This window comes from Lipotes vexillifer, unplaced genomic scaffold, assembly GCF_000442215.2.
Source record: "Lipotes vexillifer unplaced genomic scaffold, Lipotes_vexillifer_v1.1 scaffold108, whole genome shotgun sequence".
Lineage (NCBI taxonomy): Eukaryota > Metazoa > Chordata > Mammalia > Artiodactyla > Lipotidae > Lipotes > Lipotes vexillifer.
The window spans coordinates 229,392-254,880 of record NW_006781176.1 but is presented as its reverse complement, the minus strand read 5'-3'; the positions used below and the strand labels follow the sequence as shown (position 1 = coordinate 254,880).

At 37.8% G+C, this 25,489-nt stretch overlaps 1 protein-coding gene across 2 annotated transcripts in view; it reads left to right on the top strand.

Moving 5' to 3' along the window:
- Positions 1-25,489, top strand: part of CEMIP2 (cell migration inducing hyaluronidase 2) — a 78,739-nt gene that overhangs the window by 50,258 nt on the left and 2,992 nt on the right. For both annotated transcript variants that reach the window (XM_007454493.1, XM_007454492.1), the window contains 10 exons: positions 1,827-1,958; positions 3,391-3,426; positions 4,188-4,343; positions 6,865-7,042; positions 9,249-9,464; positions 12,232-12,440; positions 15,501-15,683; positions 18,440-18,659; positions 21,334-21,432; positions 24,463-24,617. In XM_007454493.1, the coding sequence (XP_007454555.1) occupies positions 1,827-1,958; positions 3,391-3,426; positions 4,188-4,343; positions 6,865-7,042; positions 9,249-9,464; positions 12,232-12,440; positions 15,501-15,683; positions 18,440-18,659; positions 21,334-21,432; positions 24,463-24,617 (1,584 nt within the window). The remainder of the gene's footprint in view (positions 1-1,826; positions 1,959-3,390; positions 3,427-4,187; positions 4,344-6,864; positions 7,043-9,248; positions 9,465-12,231; positions 12,441-15,500; positions 15,684-18,439; positions 18,660-21,333; positions 21,433-24,462; positions 24,618-25,489) is intronic.

Below are 25,489 nucleotides of genomic sequence, written 5' to 3'. Positions count from 1 at the left end.
TTCAGTCTCCTATGGGGTCACTGCTCCTTCCCCTGGGTCCCGATGCGCACACTACTTTGTGTGTGCCCACCAAGATTGGAGTCTCTGTGTCTTCCAGTCCTGTCGAAGTCCTGCAGTCAAATCCCGCTAGGCTTCAAAGTCTGATTCTCAAGGAATTCCTCCTCCCGTTGCCAGCCCCCCAGCTTGGGAAGCATGATGTGGGACTCAGAACCTTCACTCCAGTGGGTGGACTTCTGTGGTATAAGTGTACTCCAGTTTTTGAGTCAACCACCCAGCAGTTATAGGATTTGATTTTCTTGAGATTGAGCCCCTCCTGCCATCTCATTGTGGCCTCTCGTTTGTCTTTGGATGTGGGGTATCTTTTTTGGTGAGCCCCATTGTCTTCCTGTCATTGATTGTTCAGCAGTTAGTCGTGATTCCGTTGCTCTCGCAGGAGGGAGTGAGCACACGTCCTTCTACTCCGCCATCTTGAACCAATCTCCCTGGTTAACAGTTTTTTTTGTTTAGTTTAGTTTTGTTTTGTGGTACGCGGGCCTCTCACTGTTGTGGCCTCTCCCATTGTGGAGCACAGGCTCCGGACGCGCAGGCTCAGCGGCCATGGCTCACGGGCCCAGCCGCCCCGTGGCATGTGGGATCTTCCCGGACCGTGGCACAAACCCGTGTGCCCTGCATCAGCAGGTGGACTCTCAACCACTGCGCCACCAGGGAAGCCCCTGGTTAACAGTTTTTGATACCAATTGTTTTTTGCCTTTTCAATAAGGTCCTTGTAAGTATTTTACAAGGACAAGAAAGAAAAAGTAACATTTAGTCTCTATAATTAATAAGTCAGTGAAATAAAATCTTTTTTTAAGTGCTGATACATTTTTTCTTTATATTTTTTATTATAGTAGATTTATAATATTAGTTTCAGGTGTACAACATAGTGATTCAATATTTTTATAGATTATACTCCATTTAAAGTGATATAAAAGAATAGCTAGATTTCCCTGTGCTGTACAATATATCCTTGTTGCTTATTTATTTCATACATAGTAGTTTGTATGTCTTAATCCCATACCCTTATGTTGCCCCCCCCATCTACTCTCCTCACTGGTAACTACTAGTTTGTTCTCTGTGTCTGTGAGTCTGTTTCTGTTTTGTTATATTTGTTTGTTTTACTTTTTAGGTTACACTTATAAGTGATAATATAGAGTATTTGTCTTTCTCTCTCTGACTTATTTCACTAAGTAGAATACCCTTTAGGGCCATCCACGTTGCAAATGGCAGAATTTCATTCTTTTTTTGGCTGAGTAATATTCCATAAATATAATCTATTTAAAATTTAGGCTTTTTAAAGATATTGAATCCAGTTTTCTCTCTATCTAAACCATTTCACCAGCACACAACTCAAATAATACTCTGCTTCACATATATGTATGTTGATATATATGGTTGATTTATTCAGTAAGTTTATATTAATATCATGTAGCTTGAGAATTTGTGAAAACATACTATATTTCCTGGTCTGTGGTTTTTCTGTTTATTTTTGAAATGGTTTCAGTGCTTAGAGTGTCCTGTAATGTCCCTTTTATAATATAAATTGATTAAAAATAAATTATGAAATATGAAAGCAGTTCTCTGCAAATTTGTATTTTTTTTTCAATATTTGACATGCAAATAATTAAGTTGTGTCTTCAGGAGGTTTTTTTTTAGTTTAGTTTTGTTCAAAGTTAAATTCTGCTTTTTGACACTTAAGCTTATAATCGTAAATAGCTTATTTACATTGCCTTTTCATTACTCTTTTTAAAAGTCCTTTTTTTTCTTTTCTTTTTTCTCCTAACCCCAAGGTTTCGGCCTCATCAGGATGCAGACCCTGAAAAGCCACGTGTTGCTGCTTTAATTGACAGGCTCATTGCTTTTAAAAATAATGATAACGGAGCTTGGGTCAGAGGGGGAGACATTGTTGTTCAGAATTCAGCGTGGGTATTGTCTATGAAATTATTATCTGATGACACTGATGTATTTATTTTTTTAAGGCTTTTTTAAAAACCCAGTAGACTGAAAGTACAGTGGTTGTTTCTGGAATGATAGTATCATTACTAATAGAAAAGCTCTGAGGAAATATGCCAGCATTAACTGACTGCAAATGTTTGGAATTGTCTCATTCTGCTGCTTTGGAACTGAACTTGTCTGGTGACATGAGAGCTTTTTGATGAGATTAAACAGAAACTGGGACTTTATGTAACGAACATGGTCTATGTCAGAGAGCTAAATAAAGATTTTGAAACTACCTGCATTTTTTTCCTTCCTTTTGGAAACTCAGTTTCCTGATGCTCTTCCACTGCCATTCAAAACAAAAGTTTTGAATTCTCCCTTAATAAGTCTGTTGACTTATGTATTAACATGAGTTGAGGCAGTAAGCATCTCACTTCTTTTCCATTTGTATAATTTTAGAAGTCTGATGTATGTTGAGGTAAGATTTGGTGTTCAGGAGTCTAGAAAAATGTTTTTTTCTGGCTGGTACTGATATTAGCTGCTTGGCATTTTAACATCATCTTTGACTTTTATCATGCAAAAAAAATGGATATTGTATAAAATCTGTAGAAATAGCTTGGGTATTAATGTTGAAAAGTTTTGAAGAGAATACCATGATCTAATTGTTAAAAATTAGTCGTTCCTTGGTATCCGTGGGGGATTGGTTCCAGGACTCCCCATGGGTACCAAAATCCTGATGCTCAAGTTCCTTATGTAAAACGGCATAGTATTTGCATATAACCTACACACATCCTCCTGTATACTTTAAATCATCTCTATAACTTATTATATCCAAGACAATGTAAATGCTATCTAAATAGCTGTAAATGCAGTGTAAACGCTATGTAAATAGTTGCCAGCACTGGACAAATGTAAGTTTTGCTTTTTGGAATTTTCCAGAATTTTTTGTTTAATATTTCTGATCCACAGTTGGTTGAATCTGTGGGTGCAGAACACACAGATATGGGGGCCAAGTATAATGATAAAAATTATAATTATAGCTAACACTTAACCTGCTGCTTACTCTGTGCCAGACGCTGTTCTACATAGTTGACACTAATTAGCATTTTAATGCTTTCAAGTATCCTATGAGGAAGCTTATATTATTATTTCAACCTTTAGGTGAGAAAACTGAGGGGCAAACAGGTTGAATAACTTGCCCAAGGTCACACAGCTAGTAATAGGCAAAGCTGAGATTGGAACCAGTTGCCTTCACTGTGGAGCCTATGCTTTTCATTATTGGAAAGTGAAATTTTTGTGTAGTCTTGGACAGTAAACATTACTGGATTTTATGACAATTAAATAGTTTGAGAGAATTACCTCTTCTTTTATGATGTGATAAATTAAAATGTTCCCTCATTCTCTTTTTTCTTATAGATTTGCAGATAATGGAATAGGACTGACCTTTGCCAGGTTTGTAATTACTTTTAAAAATACTTATCTGATTATTTTAAAGCTGTAAGGTAGAATAACCTTGATATATATATTTTGATAACACAGGAATGTTATATCATTTATTAACATTAAAAATATTAGCACTCACTTCCTGATGCCACTTGAGGGCCAAAAATACATTTTTATTGATTAATTGAATTTATACCAAAGTAGGAGATGAATCTAGCTGGAATTACACAGAAGGGTAGGCCCACCATATTTTTTGCTTAAAAGAAAACACTTGAGCTTTAGATTAAAGGTCTTAAAAAATAGGGGAATAAAGAGGAAGGGAGTAAAAGTTGGGAGCAGATTAAATATTTTCTTTCTTAGAAGTTGGTCTAATTTCACAGTGATCTTTAAGAACTAAACTTTTTATGTTATATATTTTTCTCCAGATAGCAGTTATTCTCATTGCCGTCTTAAACATGCTTGTCCTCTACTTATTGTCCAGTGCAAGTTTATTCTCCTCATTTGCAGTATTGTTGCTTGGGACTGAAATAATTAGTTGTTCCTGTAAATTAAATCTCATATGTTTAAATCTAATTTGCCAAGCACATATTAATTTATAAGAGGTATGTTCAATTTTGAGGCACCTTTTGATGACTCACTAATATGTATCAGAAAAAGCTACTGGCTACTTTGAAAATTTTTAGGTTTTTAAAGTTATAGCTTGCCTTCATTTGAGGGTCAATTTAAATTTCCTAGAGATGTGTGGTTAATGATTATTCTCATTTTAACAGTGACGGAAGCTTCCCAAGTGATGAAGGTTCCAGCCAAGAGGTATCTGAATCTCTCTTTATTGGCGAGAGCAGGAATTACGGATTTCAGGGTGGTCAGAACAAGTATGTAGGCACTGGAGGAATAGACCAGAAGCCTCGGACGTTACCCAGGAACAGGTAAGCATTGCTTTATCAGAGGAGTGTTAAATTTAAACAATAAATGAAAACCTAACCCCCTTACAAAATCCTGTATCGATTGGTTCCCACTGTGACACTTTTATGACCTTATTATTATTAAAACTATTATTCTTGTTGTTGTTATTGCTATTACTATAGTGTGTATTATCCTCTGGAATTCTGGAGCATTAACTATTAAACACTTTATAGATTTCATTATCAATTTTATAATGAAGGAACCTATCTTGTTTATCCTTCCTGTATAAGGCCTTATATAAGCTGGTAATCTTTTTTTTTTCTTTCTTGAGAAAATTGCCAAACCATAAACTATGGACATTGGGTCAGTTTCCCCTCAATATGTGATGTTAGTTTTCAGAAATAGCCACTGGAAAAAGGAAATTACCTACTGAAAAGAGTCTTAGAAAATGAGGTGATAGATGCCAAAGCTGACTCAAAACCTAACCACAGGTGTATAATTAACAATGTTTCAGATGTTGAAAGGGTATGGGGGTAGACTTTTGGCATGTTTTCTGCCAAAATAATCACAGTCATTAAAATAGTACTTAGTACTAGAAAGATTCTTCAGAACTTTTAGGGAACTATTACCTAATTAATCTGTACCTCAGTTCTGAGACACAGTTTGGAGTTGTCATTTTACTCGCAGGAAAACCACGTAGAGAAAAACTAGTGTTCTAAAGGCCTTACATTGGAGCTAATGTCAGAATTTATCAAACATCAATTCCCTTAAAGCTATACCCTGTGTCTGGATATTGGGCTAGGACAGGTCAGGGGGATGGGGCAAACAGATAGTTGGCTTTGGGGGACAGGTAATGAGTGTTGGCCAAAGGGCTTAACTAGCTTCTGGCAAAGGGCAGCCTATGCTTGGCTCCTCTCGCCTGTGTTTGTTGTTGGGAAATATTGAATGTCTTTACTATATGCTACGCTATGTGTAGAACTCCTGTTAGACCGTGGAAGCCACTAGGAAAGGAACTTCATGGATTTTTAATGGCAAACACTTATTAAATGCTTATGATGTATCAGGCCATGTTCTAAAATACTTTATTATTCAGTTAATCCTTGCAAAGCCCAGTGACGTAGTGCTGTCATCATCCTGCTTTGTAAGTGAGTAACTTACTAAAAATAGCTAAGGTGAGACTCGAACCCTGTTAGTTTGGCTTCAGTGCTCTGCTCTTTACAATTAGGCTAAAGCTGCCTCTTCTAATATGTAAATTAAAGAAAAAAGGCTGTATTAGTTGGGTATGGGCTGCAGTAAAAATGGTGGCCAATTCAATTCCATTATTTTTATTTTACACTGGCCTTTAGTTTTATTTCGAAATGCTATTGCTTCTTTGCCAAGGAGGAATTTTCGAAATGAAAATTCCTCGTTGGTCAATGGATCCAGTTTTTATTTTACTCTATCTTTACCACCTTTTCTATGGCAGAGGACTGTTTTGTGATGTATCCTTGGAAAAACATCAGGAGGCATAGATTTTTTTTTTTTTTTACATCTTTATTGGAGTATAATTGGTTTACAATGGTGTGTTAGTTTCTGCTTTATAACAAAGTGAATCAGTTATACATATACATATGTTCCCATAGCTCTTCCCTCTTGCATCTTCCTCCCTCCCACCCTCCCTATCCCACCCCTCTAGGTGGTCACAAAGCACTGAGCTGATCTCCCTGTGCTATGCGGCTGCTTCCCACTAGCTAGCTATTTTACGTTTGGTAGTGTATATATGTCTAGAGGCCTAGATTTTTAAGTAGGCTATTTGATTTGCTTGCTAGCATCTATGTTTTTATTGTAAAACACCACCAAGCTGTAAACTAATTAGTTGCTATAGAGGTCCTCTGCAATGCCATTAAGAATGTAATAGGGGAAAAACCTAAGGGATCCAGAATATTATGGGTTTTGTACATTAATTATGGTTAATAATATATGATTAGTAGGTTAAGGAGTTTGTGTTGGAACAGAAAGGAGTAAAATGAATAAAACGAATTTCTCAATCTAGCCATCCCCTTTGACATAGTAAGCCTTGCAGACTTACACTTTTGTACTTTTAAGCATATCATTTCTCCTTACTACTATCATTTAGTGGCTTGAAAGGAGGTTCTCTCTGTTTAAGCACAGATTTGTCCTTTGTTCTCATGCTAGAGATTTTGGAACTAAAGCTAAAGTGTATGAGTTATCAAAGAAAAGATCTTAACTGAGTTGATTCAAGGAAGCCAAGTCACCTTTTCAGACAAGCCTCCATTCTATCAAAAATAGCATCTCTCTTCTACCCAGTCTATTGTATTTCTTCAAGCACTTATTATCTGAAATTGTCCATTGTTTTTCTGTTTGCCTTTCTCACTGCAGTGTAGGTTTCATTTGATTGGAGATCTTGCTTGGTTACCACTGTATCCTAGAATTGTGCTTGGTGTATATGGGATATTCAACAGTATTTATAAAACAAGTACACAAGTGAAGTGCTGTTAAAGGGACGGGCCCATATGCATTAAATAAAATCTTGTATCTCAACAGGACATTCCCAATTAGAGGCTTTCAGATCTATGATGGGCCCATTCATGTCACCAGGTGCACTTTCAAACAATATGTGCCAACTCCAGATAGGCATACCAGTGCTATTGGCTTCCTCATGAAGAATTCTTGGCAGATAACCCCCAGGAATAACATCTCCCTTGTGAAGTTTGGTCCACATGTAAGTATGTTCTCATGGTTCCTACACAGTGAGTATGGAGGGAAGAGGGGGGATGGCACATTTCCAAAGATGAAAACACAAACGAAGGGTTCGCACTGAGTTTTTACGATTGGGAGGAGAAATCTATGCAAGAGCAACTCCTAATTCCAGGTACTCTGTCCTGCTGAGTTCAAGGTGAGAACAGAAGTCCCATGTGACCTGGGGTATTTCTGATATTCTGGTGATATCTTCAAAGGGAAAATGACTTAAAGTGATGACACGGGGATGGGAATTGTAGAATTTCATAGGAACAAGAGGACATATAATTTGGTGAAATTCAGTATAATAATCTATGAAGAGATTTGGGTTTTACCTGATATTTTACTTTTCTGGGGTCTATTCTTCTGGGGAACTAGAGGATAAAAGATTGGGAAAGAAGAGGAATAGTGGGGTGATATGAAACAAATTAGGTTATTTCTTATATGAACTATTGGAAGGTTTTTATGAAGATTGCAAAGAAGACTTAGAAATAATTGTTTACAGTGCCGTAGGCCACAGAAATAGTTTTCTTAGTAGTTTCGTCAGTACCCTCTTTACCATTAAAACACAGGACAATCTGATTATATACTCCCAGCCTCGCCCCATCTTTCCACTTCTAAGATGACAGTGGTGTAGAGATTGAGTCTCAGACCGTATTGCTTTCTGTTCCCACAGGCAGCCACAATTGGAAAGTGGCTCGTAGTTCTCTCATTCACGTCCACAGGCAAACTCTGTGGTTGCCCAGTTTAAAGAGAACTTAAGATAGTTTACCAAAGTCTATATCTGGTTTTCGTGAATAGCTGAGGCATGGAACAGAGGCACACGTGCAAGCTGGGTTGTCAGCTTGGTTGACTGGTTCTCTTCTAGGCCACATAACTCCAGGGGAAGAGGAAGAGCTACACTGTGGATAGGGTCCCACGTAAATAAATAGGGTGGCTCTTGGATTACCTCTCCAGTGTAGAGGTTAGATGTTCGCTTACTGCCCACGTGGCTCTCCCCATGCACAGAGTTTGGTGATCACTGACGTGGTCATACTGAAAAAACAGTTTTTAGATGTTTCGTTTGTTGCAGAGTTCTAGAGTTCTGACAGCCTAAGAGAATCCATGCTGTTTAAGTTTAGTGTTTCATCAGCCTGGAATTCTCTAAGGTGGCAATGCTCCGAAACCATTCATAAAGGGAATGGTCTGTCATATTTGTTATTCCTAAAAAGGTGGACAATATGCCCTAGACTTCTTTTAGATTTAACCATAGGAGGTATAAGGAAAAAGAGAAAAGAGCCTAGGACTAAGAATTTAGAGCCACCTGTCCCACACATCACTGATTTTCCATTGAGCTGCTTATCATTTAGATGTTCAGCTGATTTTAAAACTTCCCAATAAAAGCATTATAGAGGTGTATCTGCATAGCTTGAATAACATTAGTAACTTACCACTAATAAGAAGCAGCTAAAGAATATAAAGCACGTAACCTGCAGCCTGCTTTGCAGCTGTGTACTATGTGTTCGATAAGGGCATTGAATTAACATTACCCGACATGAAAATTACTGAGCTGGACTTGGTCTACGTTGAAGAGAGAGAAGATAACACACACTCTTCAACAAGTTGTAGTGGGTCCAGAGGTCATGCAACCATACCAAGGCAACACTTAGATTGTGTTTTAGTTTGGAACTGTACTTACTTTTTGGTGGGAGGAGTCATTAACAAGTTAACTAAAGCATTTGGAGTGAAATAAAATGATTAGCTCAGGAGATAGAACTTATAATAGATTTTTATTTAATTGAGGTATGGTTTGCATACAGGGAAACGCAGAGATCTTACGTATAAAGTTTATAAGTTTTAACAAATACATATGACTGCATAGTTCCTCTTCCCACAACTATTCTAGTTTCTCTTAACCATGGATTAGTTTTATCTGGGGAACAGGCAATAGTTTTTAAGTTAAAAAAAGGGAAAACACCAAAGATGAAGTTGAACGCTTGCTGCTTGAACTCTCCAAGGCTTTGGGAAATTTTTTTCCCCGTGCATGTCATAATTAATCAAAAATGTTGGTTGACAATTATGCTGTGACTCAGAACTGCTTTAAGCTTAAAGTAATTGTAATGGATATGAAGTTGGGTCCTTGCAGGGAATGCTGGCTAACATGGGAGGAGCCCTCATTTTATGATGTCCCTGTTTTTCATTGCTTTCAGGTGTCTCTCAATGTCTTCTTTGGAAAGCCTGGTCCCTGGTTTGAAGATTGTGAGCTAGACGGTGATAAGAACTCCATATTCCATGACATTGATGGCTCTGTGACAGGATACAAGGATGCTTACGTGGGAAGAATTGACAACTACCTGATCCGCCATCCAAGCTGTGTAAATGTTACCAAATGGAATGCAGTGGTGTGCAGTGGGAACTATGCCCAGGTAGGCCAGAACACATCGTGATGCCTGATTCCTTACCAGCTTCTGACAGCACTGCTTCTGTGAGGAGTACTCTTCAGCTCTTCGGGATGATTGATACTTTCCAAAGCATGAGTTTTTTGGGGGGTTCTTTAGGGAAAAAAAAAGAAAAAAATTCATTAGGAATCATAGACTCACAGAATTTTATTTAAAGTTCCCCCACTCCAAACCAATTTAAAAGTGAAAAAGTGAGCCCAAGAGAAGTAAGATAACTTGCTCTTGGTTAAATATGGTTGGATTGTAGTTGGGGTGAGGACCCATATTTCCTGAGTTCCTAGGCCAGGGGTTTTTTTTGTTTGTTTTTTTGCGGTACGCAGGCCTCTCACTGTTGTGGCCGCTCCGCAACGGGAGAGGCCACAACAGTGAGAGGCCCGCATACCACAAAAAAAAAAAAAAAAAGAATAGAGGAAAAGGATAATTGGAGCATGGAGAGGAGAATTAGAGGAAGAGCAAAGTATCTTCCAAGGCAGACTGGGCTCTGGCAGCCTGAAAGGCAGGAAAGAAGCCTCCCTTGTTAATGTGCTGCTGAGTGCTCTTATTTGCAGTTGCAGGGTGGGTTCTTCTTGGGGAAGGACCAGTTCTGTGACGGAGCCCCTCCACTGAGCTCTGGCTACTTTGCCCATCAAGGGTGTGTTTGTGGCTCCTGCTTTTCAACTTCTTGAGCCCCCTGAGTTGTATGTGGTTTCTACCGTCTAAGCTTTCTATAGTGGCAGCTTCTTGGAGCAGAATTCTTAATTACTCTTCAGACTTTGAATCATGACTGTTAAAGAATGCTATGATTCTTAAATTAAAAAAAAAAACTTTAAAAAGATTCTCATTTATAGACAAGACAAAGGGCTTAAGAGGGGTAAAGATTAGAGAGCTTTTTCTGGTTTATTTTAATGGCATATTAGCTTCTTTGTTGTGGGATTTCTCATCCCCATGGGAGCGAAAGGAGTTATACTTGCCTAAGTTCTGGGAAGGACAAGGAAAGGATGGAGAAATAATTATAGTAAAATAAAGAAGAAAAGAATGTGGTTGAAAATGTGATTTCTTCTTCCATTCGTTTTATTCTTAACCAGAATTGCCCTCTAAAATTAAGTTGACTCATTAATGCCTAAGAAGATATAGAAATTCTAGAATTAAAACAAAGATAAAAAGCTTTTAATTCTTTAGTAGCTACAGTTTTAGTTAAATTGCTAGCCATGTGTATTCAAAGGTACATGTATCTGTCTTAAAGTGGTATGCGCTCACTCGTGAAAACTTTATATTTATAAATGTCTCTATATAGTCTTTGGATTTTCTAAGGTATTTGAGAATGTGAACCTGATAACTTCTAACTTAAAAAGCAAAGTAGTAATTCTATTCTTATTTGAAGATGAAGAAAGAAAAAAGTGTCTAATACTGCCCAGGCGGCTCTGGGAATGGTAGGACAGAAATTTTCTCCTGAGAATTTGGAATTTGGGCTGGGAGCCCAGATATGTAGCCATTTGTTATTTCTTGGATGATGTATAATACTGTATTTTTTTTAACAAAAGATAGACACAACTGGATCTCAAGATAGAATAATCATTCTTTAGCTATTTGTAAATATATTTTAATGGGATGTCTGCTCTTTGCTGACCCAAGGGTAAAGGTGCTCGGGAAGAAAGGTGGTAACATAAGGAGAATGTGCCACCTCAAATCCTTCTTGGATTTGGAAGAAGGCAGTATACATATATGTATGTGTTTGGGGCGGGGGTGTATTCTGTTATATTTTAACCTATTATATAATGAAATACAGATCAAATATAAACATGTAAATAAAGAATAAATAAATATAATATATTAAACATATATATTTAAATGTAGTCTCAAAATATATATTTCCTATCTCTATTTTAATCTTTAAGTGGTGTCAGTAGAGAAGAGTACTATAGTCAAACATGAATGAGAGTTAAGAAGACTTTCTGGCTCAAAGAATTTATAATTGAGGAATCAATATGGATAAAACTGCAGAAGTCAGAGAAACAGAAAACATAGAGAAGTAGCGTGGATTAAATGCAACATTCTGCAAATGTTTTAATACTTCTGGGGAATTCTGTTACAGGATACTGATTTGTTTTAGGAAATTGTTCTGAGGTTTGTTCTTTGGAGGATGCATTTGGGGAAGATTTTGTTTTGGCACAGTATGGGGCTCAAATGCCACTGGAATAAATTCAGGGCTTTCAAATTTGCCTCAGTTTAATATGTTTTTCCAGTTTTTGCAGAACACTTTATAACTTTTTTTTTAATGGGTGGAAAATGACTTCTTGGGCTGATGTAGGTCATGAAAAATTGAAAGCCAAAGCTCTGAGATATTTTAAATTTCCATCTCTTATTTCAGAGGAAGGTCTTTCAGATTTGACTAGAGGGTATCAGTTTTCACATTAATGTACTAATTTTTTGTATGTGTGTACTTCAGATTGAGGGATTTCTTTGACAGGCTATGTAAACCCACAAAGGTTTTATATTCTAACGAATAAGCTGGCCTGTTGTGGAAGAGATGATGAAGATCTTGGCTACCAGAACACATGGTCTGTTTTTACTATTTCAGTTTAAGCAGACGTCATTGTAAGTGGAGCTTAGGATGAAGTTGGCTACTACTCAGTCTGGCACAGATCATAGAATCTCTCTTTTGAAAGTAGAGACATTTGACTTTGTGCTAGATCTGTTTTCTTTAGCTATTTAAATTTTCATTCTCTTCCCTTTAATCCTTAATTATGTTTTGAAGGTCTATGTGCAGACATGGAGCACTCAGAATCTGACTATGACCATCACACGAGATGAGTATCCCGCCTACCCTATGGTGCTCCGGGGAATTAACCAGAAGGCAGCCTTTCCACAGTACCAGCCTGTGATCATGCTGGAGAAGGGCTACACCATCCATTGGAATGGGCCAGCACCGAAGACTGCTTTTCTATACCTCATAAACTTCAACAAGTATGCTTCTATTACTGTTATTTCAAATAGTTGGGCAAGTAATAATTTAGTGGAGAAAAACAATAACGTATCTCCTTCGTAGCAAGTAAAGAACTTCAACTTTATGTACTTTGTTCCTCCTGTGGGGAGGCTATATATGTTATATTGATGGAATTCAGAGATTGTGTAAATTGAATTCTGTCCTATTAAAAGCATGTCTTTTTCTCTATGGTCAAGGAATTGTGGGCAGAAAGCCATTTAACGATAGGTTTTAATACCGTCTGCTGAATACTTTAATTCTCTGTAGCTGGGATGCGAATAAATTTTATCTGGTGTTCCAACTGAGCACTCGGTTACCTAGAAAGTAAAAAGATTTTTGAGGCCAAGTTTAGACTTGACAGAAGAGAGTAGTATGACTGATTAGTCATGTCAGCAATGGGCAAGAAGTGGAAGAACTGTGGCATGGATAACGCCAGGTATTTGCCATCCCTGCTAGAATGTGAAAGCATCTTTCTATCCCTTCTTGATTTCTCAGTTGTCTGCTTTAATAATATTACTTTCAATCAAGGGCTCTATTTTTACATTAATTTATTTAAGCGTTTACTGTGTGCCAGTTGATATAAAGGTGACTGAGAGAAGTACTTGCCCTTCTGGAGCTCACAGTATACAGGTAGAACAAAATTTAAGTAAATAAACCAGTACTAATTTTTAAAGGACAAAAGATAAGAGCAACTATTCTGCCTAAGGGAGTTGGGCCAGGCTGCACTGAGAAGTGATAGCAAGTGATCAGTTTTGTTACAAAAGCAGCAGAGTTGGGAAAGGGCTAGTTCTGCTCAGGGACTGATGGATTGATTGAGTGTGATGGGAGCGTAGGTGGGGGAAGTGACAGAAGATGAGACTAGAAACAAGAGCTGGGACTATCTAGACGTGTGATGGTTAACCCATGGGACTCTATGAAACTGCTCAGAGGTGTACCTGAAAAATTGGTTTGTTCACCTGACTGGTCATAAAGGTTGACTTGTCAGAACTCTCTTAAAATACCCAATTGGAATGAACAGAGATGGACATAGAACATGTAGGAATTCCCCTCCAAGGATGGCTGAACATCATGGTAGATGCTCTTATTCTGAGATGATAGGCCTCTGGCACATGCTCTAAACTGAACCATTACTATTTTCCTGTAACACTGGCTGCTGCTTCTCCATGCCCTTGCTGGACAGTTGCACCTTCACTTACTGAGTCAACCAAGCCAAAAAAATCTCAGGACTCATCCTTTCCTCTTTCATTTCTCCGTCCTATCAGTGGCCAAGCCCTGTTGATCCTATCTGCTTAATGCTTTCAAATGTCTCCACTTCTTTCCACCGTCACTGCTTGTGACTGAGTTTAGGTCATTAGCCTCTCTTGCCTGGATCCCTGCAGCAGCCTCCTATTCTGTCTCCCCGCCTCCCTCTACCTTCAATCCTTGGTCCACATGGTGTCCAGGGTGTGGGTTCTAAAAGCTAATCTGATATTGTCACCCCCATCAGTGAGCTGCCTAGAAGTCAATGAAGGAACAAACGATTGTCAGAGAGGGTGGAGGAGATATGTGAAAGGGTGATCCACAATCCAAAAAGTTATATCTGGCAGGTTATGAATCTGAGGTGTGAGGTATTATAATCAAATGGTATACAAGGCATAACTTTTGAATAAATACTAAGAAAGTAAAAAGATTTTAAAGTGAAAAAAAGGATGAGCCCAGAAGTTTCAAAACTCTATACGGGCTTGAAATTCAGTCCAACTTTCCTTGTTTAATTATCTAAAAGTTTGTAAAAGTTACATCATGGGCAGAGGCAAGAGGAGGAGATGGATAAATTTTTTTCCAAATTTAATATACTTATAGAGAGGTCATGGATTTTGTCATAGTGACACTTTTGAAAATAACAGTTTAAAAGTTATAAAAGCTGTACTTATGCATTAAACAAAATAAGGAAATACAGAAAAACATTAAAAATTACAATAACCTATAATTCTTCTAATCAAATTCAGGCATTATGAGCATTTATAGGGTTCTCGTGTCTCTCCACCCTCAAGTGTTCTCTGAGCATATAAATATGCCAAAATTTATTTAACTACTCCATTCCCCTATGAACGTTTAGATTGTTTTTCTCCTGCCCCTCTCCCCCTTTTGGTATTACAAATGATACTGGATAGAACATCTTTTCTTATACATTTTTGGTCTGTGTTTCTAATTTCTTAGTGGGGTTACTGGATGAAATCTGTGTGAACAATTTTAAGGCACTGTAACATATTGTTTTAAAATTGTTTTGAATGATTAAAAAGTTCTGGAAATGGATAGTGGTGATGGTTGTACAACCTTGTGAATGTACTTAATGTCACTAAACTGTAAAGTGAAAAAAGGTCTAAAATGGTAAATTTTATATGTTACCACATGTATATTTTGCCACAACTTAAAGAATGCCAAAAAAAAGAAATGATAAAAAAGGGGAAAATATTCTTAATGCTTTTCAAAAAGTATTAATTTTATATCTTAGAACATTACGTAAGAACACTATGGCAATTTGGTAATATTCATCAAAGACTTTAAAAATGCATACACCTTTATCTCCAGCAAATTTACCACTAACAATTTATCCTACTGTAATTATAAAAGATAAAAATATATTTATGAATAAAAAAATTCTTTGGAAAGATTTTACCAGTGTACACTTCCACTATCAGGGTATTAGTGTTTCTTCCATCTTAGTATACCCATACCCAACTGTCTCAATTTTATTATCTGCTTGCAATATCTAAGTACGTTTTATCCAGCTTCTCTTCACATTCCCTGAAGTCCTATTGAAACCAAGAATTTTTTATAAGCCATATCATTGTTGTACATATATTGAGGAGAGAAATTTGGGTAACATGTAAAAGTCGATGATTCATTAGTGTGTTAGGATTCAGGACTTGCATTGTTAGTGGCTTCATACACAGCAAAAGTTTAAGGAGGAGGAGACCATGGCTAAAATTTACATATGCTGTAATACTCAAAATGTACTGGCTCAAATGTGAATTCATGTTTTTATTGTCTCTCCTTTATAGGAATGACTGGATTCGAGTTGGGCTCTGCTATCCGTCAAACACAAGTTTTCAGGTTACCTTTGGCTTTCTGCAGCGGCATAATGGCTCATTATCCAAAATGGAAGAGTATGAGCCCTTGCATTCGCTGGAGGAATTGCAGAGGAAACAGTCTGAGAGGAAATTCTATTTTGACTCCAGCACGGGGTAATTCGGGGCAACCAGTGAATGAGAATTATTGCTGTTTTTCTCTAGTGGTGAAATTACTAGTTCTTCAGTGTAACTAAGAATAGATTGTGATGTGACGGCTGCTTAGAAAAGCAGCTGATGTGGGTAATTCTCTGCTCATCACCATTAGAGGTTTAGAAGAGAACTAGAATGACTCGTAATTACAGTTGGCAGTAGGAATCGAGTGAGATGTTTGCTGTTTACCTATTAAGGCGATTTAGAAAGAGAAATTATCCTTGTCAATAAAGAACCAGTAGGCCCAATTGAAAATTAAAATAATGTTTTCCATAACGACTCTAAAGATGATTATTTCCATATGATATAGTTCATATTTTAGTGAAAGATCATTTTTCTCTTCCTTTAAGACTATCTCTCAAGTTGACCTTGGGTTTTAAAAAAATCACTGTGTAACCATGGCATATTTGCTTTCAACTTTCTCTAGCCTGCATCTTTCCACTTTTTAGTTCTAATCCTGTTCACCTGGGGTCCTGTTGGCTTTGTCTGCTTTTATCCAGTTACAGTCTCTCAGCCTTTGGGTTATGGTAGGCTCTTTTTCCTGTACTCTTCCAGAAAGTAGCATGCTCCTTCAATATCCATCCCTTAAGCTGGCATTTCTACTCTATGTCATTGTCTAGGTACTATAAAGATACTAATGTAAATAAGGCACATTTCTTCTGCAAATTCACTGTCCATTGAAGGATGTGGGCATGTAAAGCAAGTAATCAGAGGGTGAAAGGTTTAAATGCTGCAAGTCCTATAGTGTGCATTTTGAGGTAACCCAGAGGTTCAGCCTTGGGTGGCCAGTGACAACCCAAGAAGATAACACTGGGGCTGACTCTTGAGGAGTGACTAGGAGGAGACGAGGAAGGTGTTCCAAGGACAGTGTGGATAAATGCATGGAGGCATTAAGAACATGCACGGCATGTTTGGGGAAAGACAAAATTTCCTACTGGAGAGAAGGGTGGCAAGATTGACAGTGGGGGAATGAGGTTAGGGTTCAGTCAAGTGTCTTGTTAACCTTTGAATAAGATGCAACTCATTTGCCCTTCAGGGCTGGTGCAGCAGCCAGTGTTATCAGCTTAAGTCTTTTTTTTATCATCATTATCTCTGATTTCAACTTCAGCAACCTAGTTGGGCTTTTATTCTATAGATGATAGAACTGCCACATTCTCAGTTGATTTTCCACAAAAATAAATGGAACGCCCAAATTTGTAAGGACAGTCTGGTGATCACAAATTAATGATTAATATGTAAAAGGATGGGAAGTATTTCTTCATCTGGATATTTCTAGAGTCCTTCAGCCTTTGAGGTTCAAATTCTTTTTTAATTCTATTCATTTTGATGATTTAAATTATATATCAAAAGTCCCATGCCTAATCAAGTCCCTGTCATTCCTTATATGTATGTTAAAATTACTGGATGTTGGAACAGTGGCTGATTTTCACCTCATCACAACTTTGTGTTGTTCATTGACCTCATATTAAAATGTGAACTCTTTAAGAGTGATGTCTGCAAAGAAAGGACTGCTATGGGCTGCCATGTAAGGGTTCAGTAAACCAGGCACTTTGGATGTTGCATTGCCTTCCTCAATTCTGAAAGTTGAGCTAGTGTGGGTCCCCCTCTGGGGAAGCAAGTATCACCAGGAAATTCTACTGATCCAGGGTGATCTTCTATTTTGTTGGTTCTTACTTTGCCAAACAGAGCTGAGTTTATAAATAGAAGGTTCTTCATGACTGCAATTGGAGAATTGCAGTTGATTGCCTGACTTCATATAATCTGCCTTACTTAATTGTGTGATCTTGGGCAATTTAGTGAATATTTCTGTGCCCCAGTTTCCTTATCTGTTATTTGGGAATAATAAAAATGCTATATTATATGGTTGTTGTGATGTTGAAGAGCACACAGTTCATGCAAATCATTCAGCATAGGGCCTGGGATGTTGTACATTCTCAATAAAAGTTTACTGTTATAAATAAATAAATAAAATTTTAAAATGTGAACTCTTGAACTCCAGTAATCAATCGCATTTGATCAAGTCCTTTTTAGAATCTTGACTTCCTTTGGTTTAGAAGGCCTAGATTTGCTGACAGACATTGGACTACTGCCTGGAAGTTGCTTTTCCATTCATCTTGGCAGTAGGAGGAGAATTCAGAATGGGTAGGACTTGTTCATTTCGCTTGATTTTGGCCAAAGTACAGACAGAAGGACCCCAGGCCCATCTGCTCTTGGTAAATATCACAGGAATTGATTTGATACCATATCTTGGCCTTAACCATACAAGTCTCACAGTTGCTGTTTTAATTTTTCCAGTTTTGTGCCTTAAACCAAAACAATTTGTAAACCAAAAGAAAAAAAAAAGAATAAACCACACTAATTTACCAAATCCTAAACTCAGGTGTAAAGTTTTCCGAGGAATTTTTGAGCCAAGACAAATTCCATCCTCCTAAATTACCAATTGAACTAATTCAAACCAGAAATCGACTTTGATACTGCCCATAACGACTGAATCAGGTTATCAAAATATTTTCTAAAGTGGTATTGCATTTGACTTAGAACCCTAGGAGGGTAGAAAGGCAAGGGAAACAACTTTATTGGTTTTGTAGTTTATTTTTCTTTAAAAAAAATTTTAATTTATTGGAGGACTATCCCTTCTGGCCATGAGTTTATTTGAGGAATTTTTGTACGTTTCTGAAAGTTAATCTAACATCCGTTGGACTGGTTTCTGTTTTGTGCAGGTTGCTGTTTTTGTATCTAAAAGCCAAAAGCCACAGGGATGGTCACAGTTACTGTTCATCTCAGGGATGCGAAAGAGTCAAGATCCAGGCAGCAACAGACTCCAAAGACATCAGTAACTGCATGGCCAAAGCGTATCCCCAGTATTACAGAAAGCCATCAGCACTGAAGCCGATGCCATCCATGCTCAAGGGACTCTGTCAAGGCTGCGGAACCCATCAGGTAAACAGGGAATAAAAGTGGTCTGTGGTCCAGGAGAAAAAGTCAAAAGGTTCTATGCAATCAGCACATTTTTTTTTTTTTTTTTTGAAACATCTGTGCTGCCAATTTATAAATATTGCACGGTTTCTCCTGAAATTTGGCCCATTCTAGAATGTGATGCTCATAAGAAGCAAACCAGTCCAAATTTATAATAAAACTACCTTCCCCCTGTGATATATCACTTTGTCCTGGATGATTGTGGATTTATTGATTGTCATCTTTTCTTTCTCAGATGTGATTGCATTACAGTATCGCTATTTCGTTTGCATGTCGGTGATATCAAAAAATAATTTGTTTTCTTGGAAGTGTGAAATTTCTCTTCAGAAAAGGCACTCGTATGAAAATTGTTTCCTTCAAGATGAAAAGCCATTAATTTGAAGCATGTGCTATTATGTTTACCTGTAATTAAAAGTACAAACTGACTGGCTAGAAGTGAAATGCTTCTTGTGACATATTCTTAATGAGATGGTCTCCTTCTAGATCTTGAGAAAACATGGCAATGAAAGTAAATCCAAAGTATGAGCTAAAATCAGGCATGGGGTTTCCGAAGGAAGTCAGACTAATTCCAGGTGAAAAAGAAATACAGAATTAATATTGCCCTAATTGATCTTTAACCTTTATATAAACAAACATGGGTCAAGAAGAATGGTTCTCAACTTGTGGTCCCCAGGCCAGCAGCATCAGCATCACCTGGGAACTTATGAAAAATTCTAAATCTTGGGTCCCACCCAGTTCTATTGTATCAGAAACTTCAGGGGTGGGGCTTAGCAGTCTGTGCTTTAACAAGCCCTGGAGGTGATTCTGATACATGTTCACATTGTAGTTTCACTGGCCTAGAGGAGTTTTTAAAAAGTCCTTATTGCCACAGAAATGCTTGCTATTAATATGGAGAAAACCTCTAAATCTTTATTTCTTATCATTATAAGTGATTTGAGGAAACAAAAATTCTTCCATTGCACAGGTTCTTTATTTCTAATTTTTCTTGTTTCTGTCCACTGGAGGCAGTAAGAACAGGGAAAGGAAGGGGGATTTATGCTTCCTATCGTGATATATGATAAGTATTTTTCTGATGACAGCTCACTGTCATAGTCTTGGTTGCTCATACCCTTGAGCCCCCTCTATTCTCCAATTCAACTAAACCAACCAACCAACCAACAGACCAAAAAATAAACCAGGTACAGGAAGAAGTTTATATGAATCCTTGCCTGTCCTGTGTAATGTTTTGACTGTTAAAGTGAAATTTTCAGATAGTCTTTGTGGGGAAGTAAATTTTCCAGCCTAATTCTTAAGTTGAATTTGTTAAGAAAGTCCTTCATTACTGAAAAGACTTCAAATAATTTATAATTATTATAAGAAATACTACAATTTATAAAATAATTTAATCATCTTCAGAACTATGCTGGGCCTATCTTGTTAAATGGTTCCAGGCATTGACGTTTAGCATTCTTTATTCTTTGGGCTTAAAACCTTGATCAGAATTCATTTCTTAAAACTGTATCGACTAGTGACCTGGCAGTTGAGAAGTATTTGAAGCATCTGGGGACATCACTTTTACTTGGAAATTTGAGGGGAATTTTTGTTTTGAATGTCAAAAACACATGTGTATTAGAAATAAGTGGGAAAATTCACATGAATTTTTTGACTTCAGACCTGAGACTTCAAAGCAATGTCCAGCTTCTGAGTGCTTAATATCATGATTATCTGCTCTTGCCATGATTATTTGCTCTTGTTGGCATCGATTTATAAGGACATACACTTTTTTTTTTTGGCCATGCTGAGTGACCTGCGGGATCTTAGTTCCCTGACCAGGTATTGAACCTGGGCCATGGTAGTGAAAACGCTGGGCCTAACCACTGGACCACCAGGGTTTTAAGTGCTAAATTGTGTGAAGAGTTAAGAGTGCTTTTGAATGAAAAGACAGCCTTTAGGGAGGAGGTGGGTGTTGGGATTTGGAGACTGGCAGTGATTTGGAGTAGAAGGAAAAAGGGAAGGGTGTTCTTGGGAAGGGAACAGCATCTGAAAAGGCAGGGTAGCAGAAGAGGAGGTAAAGTGCTTGTGGGAAAGTGAGGGAACTGCCCTGCATGTTGAATGTGATAGAATAGTGGGAAATAGGGTCCTGTGTGTATAAGAGACATGGCTCTATTTGTGGAACATTTTGCAGGTCTGGTGGAGGAATTTAGACCTGGTAATGTAGAGGCCCCTGAAAGTTTTTAAACAGGGTAGTCCTTGTCATCTACACTTCTTTCCTCAGTCCTGGAGTGACCGAGTCCCAATTCAGAATAACTGGTCTGAAAAGGACCTTTCAAAAGATTTGTGACTGTTTGTGCATGAAATGTTTACAAAGATTTAGATATAAAGCATATTTATGTAGTCATTTGTAGAACTGATTTTATTAATAAGATTACAATGATTTGACACTGAGATTGCTCCAGAAAGTTAGGAACATACACTTCTCATATAAAGCCTGTATCAAAAGATTGAATTCCAGGTCATGAAATATGTACAGAAAGTTCAGAGAAAACAGAAATAAAAACAAAAACCCACTCACTGGCTTTGGTATAGTTGAGTTTATTTTGAAGGATCTTTTTGGAGGAAGATGCAGTTGACATAGATATGGAACATTTTCCCTGTCTAGGTGGTGTTTACAAGTGATCCTCATAAAAGCTACCTCCCTGTGCAATTCCAGTCACCCAGTCAAGCAGAGACGCAGCGTGGAGACGTGTCTGTTATTTCTGTGAGTACCATCTGGTGTGTACATTGCCTCAGCTTCTCGGTTTTACATTTTATCCTGGTAACATGAATTATCTCTGGCAACATTCACTTGTTTATAATCACATTTTGATTATTAGTGGTGAGCAATACAGTAGAGGTGTAAATACCTCCTAAACATTTGCGTTTTAAATAAATAAAATAAATTTATTAAAATTTTTTTCTCAATTATGTTTATTGATTACTTTTAGGCGAATGTTAAAATTATTCAGGTAATTATTCGAATTTCTTTTCTGTAGGAGACAAGGCGTTTTTGGTTTAAAAAAATTGTCATAGGGGCTTCCCTGGTGGTCAGTGGTTGAGAGTCCACCTGCCGATGCAGGGGACGCGGGTTCGTGTCCTGGTCCGGGAGGGTCCCGCATGCCGCGGAGCGGCTGGACCCGTGCGCCGTGGCCACTGGGCCTGTGCGTCCAGAGCCTGTGCTCCGCGGCGGGAGGGGCCGCAGCAGTGAGAGGCCTGCGTACCGCAAAAAAAAAAAAAAAAATTGTCATAGATAATCAATATGCAGAAATTTTAACCTTGGATTTTGAAACTTAAAAGGAGTTCCCCAGTTATTTGTTTAAAATATGGGAAGTGAAGGTTTTAAAATTTCCTTGGCATTTTATTTTGAAGTTGCCTGGTTCCCATTTTTTTCAGATGATGAAAGTGAAGATGCAAAGTGTTAGTTGTCTTTTTTAAGTAGGTTAATGGGAGTTAAAAGCCTTAGCCTCATATCAATACTGGAATTTGGGCTAAGAGCCAAGCTAGCCTGCAAGGTAACCAGCTCTAGGCATGTGGCCTGTCCAAAATCGAGTTGACCTGAGTGCATCTATATAAAGAGCTCTTTGGGTAGGAGGTATCTAGCCATCCAGCTGATACCCAGCTAGGGTCTGGGCTCAGTCTCATGTGGTCTCCTTAGGAGCTCGGTTATTTTTAAAGTGGTGGACAACACATTCACAAATCCCCATATATGTGAGCAAAATTAAATCTTTATCTTTTTTTTCTTTCCCAGTCTCTTTTATTGTGTTAAAATACACATAACATAAAATTCACCATCCTAACCATTTGTAAGTATATAGTTCAGCGGTGTGAAATACATTCATATTGTTGTGCAACCATCACCATTATCCATCCATCTCTAGAACTTAACTCTGAATTAAGAACTTTTTAACAACCCTGAATTAAAAATACTGCTACTTAAGGGGGTGTGTGTGAAATGGGGAGTTATTAATCAAGAGGCATAAAATTTCAGTTGAGTAAAATGCATAAACTCTCAAAATCTGCTGTTCAACATTGTCCCTGTAGTCAATAATAATGTATTGTTCATTTAAAATGTTTGACAATGGATCTCATGTTAGTGTTCTTACCATAATTAGAAAGAAAGAGAGAAAGAGTGAAAGATCCCTATGTAACTCAAAGATTTCTCAAGTATATATACCTATTGCCCTGCATTAGCATTTCTTCATTTTGTAGTATGTTCATGATGTGATTTTATTGGTATGAAGTTTGTTAGCTCAACACCTCAATGCAGTCAGCTGCATGAGGAACCCATCCCAGCCTACTTGCGTGGAATCTGGTGGGTGTCAGTTGCAAAGGGAAGCAAGTTGGTGCTGAGTCTCTCTGCTCTACTGGCTCACTAGATAATTAAAGAAGATATTGTTTTGCCCAGACAATCTCAGGTAGGGTATTCCTCTGGGTCTGTAGACATTGTTTGAGTCCATTGCTGCACACTGGGTGCCTGGGACCCTAAAAGAGATCACAGAGGTCTGTGTTTTGTCACATTTACCTCCAATACTTTTCACATGCATTACCTGAAAAGTCTTTGCTGGACATGGCCTTGCTTTAGTTTTTACGGAAAATTTTGTGTTTCCTTTAAGTAACAGGTTTTGGGGGAGGGGTGCTTTTCAAGGGGACAGTTTGGGTGTGTTAAGGATCATTATGTATATTTTTTATCAAATGTGTCTCAGTTCTAATCAGATTTTAAAAAATAAGTGAGTCACTTTCAGTCTTTCTAAATATAAAATGGCACTTTATGTCAAGCACTTCTAGAATTATTCTCTAGACTAGGGCTATTTAAATATAGGCAAAAAGCCATTTTGGATTCCTATGAGATCATTAGTGATTAGAAATAAAATTAACTTCTCCAAGCAAGGACAGGTGTAGTGAAGAGAGCATCTCTCCTTTGTTTATGATTTCACACATTTTAAAGAGAAACAGTGCCTATGGATTAAATTAGTGTTAAATCATTTTTCAGTCTAATAAGTTTTTTTCCCTTCCTTTTTGGTTGAGGAATTAATGAGAGTTGGATGTATCTGGAATTCCTTTTTCTTGAAAAGGTCTCAAACCATTAATTTAAAGAGGACAACTGGAATTTTCAGTTCACAGTAATGGTGAACAAGATATAGTAATACCCTGTGGCTTAAATCCTGGTAAAATTACCATTTTTCCATTTTGATTTTAAAGGAGAGCTATGTATGGAACAAAGGAGATGAAGCAGTCTGGCTCCTCTGTTGTTCTAAATCTAAACTATAATGGGGGTGGTTTATGTGGGTTAAAGCATGCTATCTATTTATCTATCTATCTATCTGACTAGATATCTATTTCATACAGATACATGTATTTTTCCAGAACCAATGTGACAGTATCTGAGCTGCAGTATAGAGGCTGCCACCCGATCACTGAGTTGGAAAGCTCTGACCCCAATGAGAGACTACATGTGTAAGAATGAAGGCCCTGAGCCTGCAGGGAGACTTACCCTGCTCAGCTGAGTGTGGGCTGCCATGCCTTGCTTGTAGCAACTTAGCCAGTCAGAAAAGACCAGTCAAGGCAAAAAATCTGTGAGAACACAGGCTCAATTTCAAATGTTGGCAGAGGAACAGTAATGGAATATGCAGTTTAAGTTTGGGAATCATTATTTGATTCATGGGTTTAGAAGACAGAGGGAAAGGGGCTGGAAAGACGAGTCATCCTGGAAATGCCGAAATGGTGATGACTGCAGTTGTTTTTGTATTCTCAGATCAACGGCACTGACTTTACCTTCCGAAGTGAGGGCGTCCTCCTCCTGATTGTGGATGCCTGCAGTGTTCCCTTCCGGTTGACGGAAAAAAAGCTTTTCTCTTTTGCTGATGTCAGTCTCATGGAAGAGTATTTAAAAACAAGCATTCCTCCAAGGTAGGTGAAGCTTGCTCTGTGTGAGGGATAAGGTACCTTAAAGATGACATCTGGTTAACTCTGAGCTTTGGTTTGTCTACCTGCCCTTTTACCTTTTATAGATAATTTTATAGACAATTTTACCTTTGCAGCCATCTGTCCCACTGATGAACCCTCAGACAGCATTGTGCTATGACTGTGGTATAGGACGTTGTCACCTGGGTCACTTGGAAGTGACTGGAAAGGAGTAAACTGATTTCTTTTCTTTTTTTTTTTTAATTTGGCTGCACCACGTGGCTTGTGGAATCTTATTTCCCTGACCAGGGATCGAACCCTCGCCTTCAGCAGTGAAAGCGTGGAGTCCTAACCACTGGACTGCCAGGGAATTCCCCAGGAATAAATTGATTTTTAAGTGAATGAGTGTGTGGTCTCTCTTTTAAGAGCCCTAGTCTGATTCATTTTTCTTTGTTAGTCTCTGAACAAAGATACACAGGAGAGAGATCTTCCCTTTTTTGTGTTGGGCAGACACAAAATGTATTAAAATAAGCCGTAAAGCCATAGTAATTAAGCCAGTGTAGTAGTGGCAGAGGATAGAGAGATCAGAAGAGAGAATCCACAAAAAAGATCTGAATGTGTGTGTCGATACACTCACAATAAAAGTAGCAATTTAAACCAAACCATGGAGAACAGATTTTATTTCATTTTTTTTAGAATTGGCATTTTTTTTAGAATTTAGAATTGGCATTTATCCATTTACTTAGTAAATAGTAAGTAGGTATATAGAGCATCTGAAACTAACAAAACTAACCTCCTCTGTTAAAATAGTTTGTTCCATGACAGAGCTGTGTCCCAAGCCATCCACTAGGTCAACTGACCTAAATGACTTTTGCTTT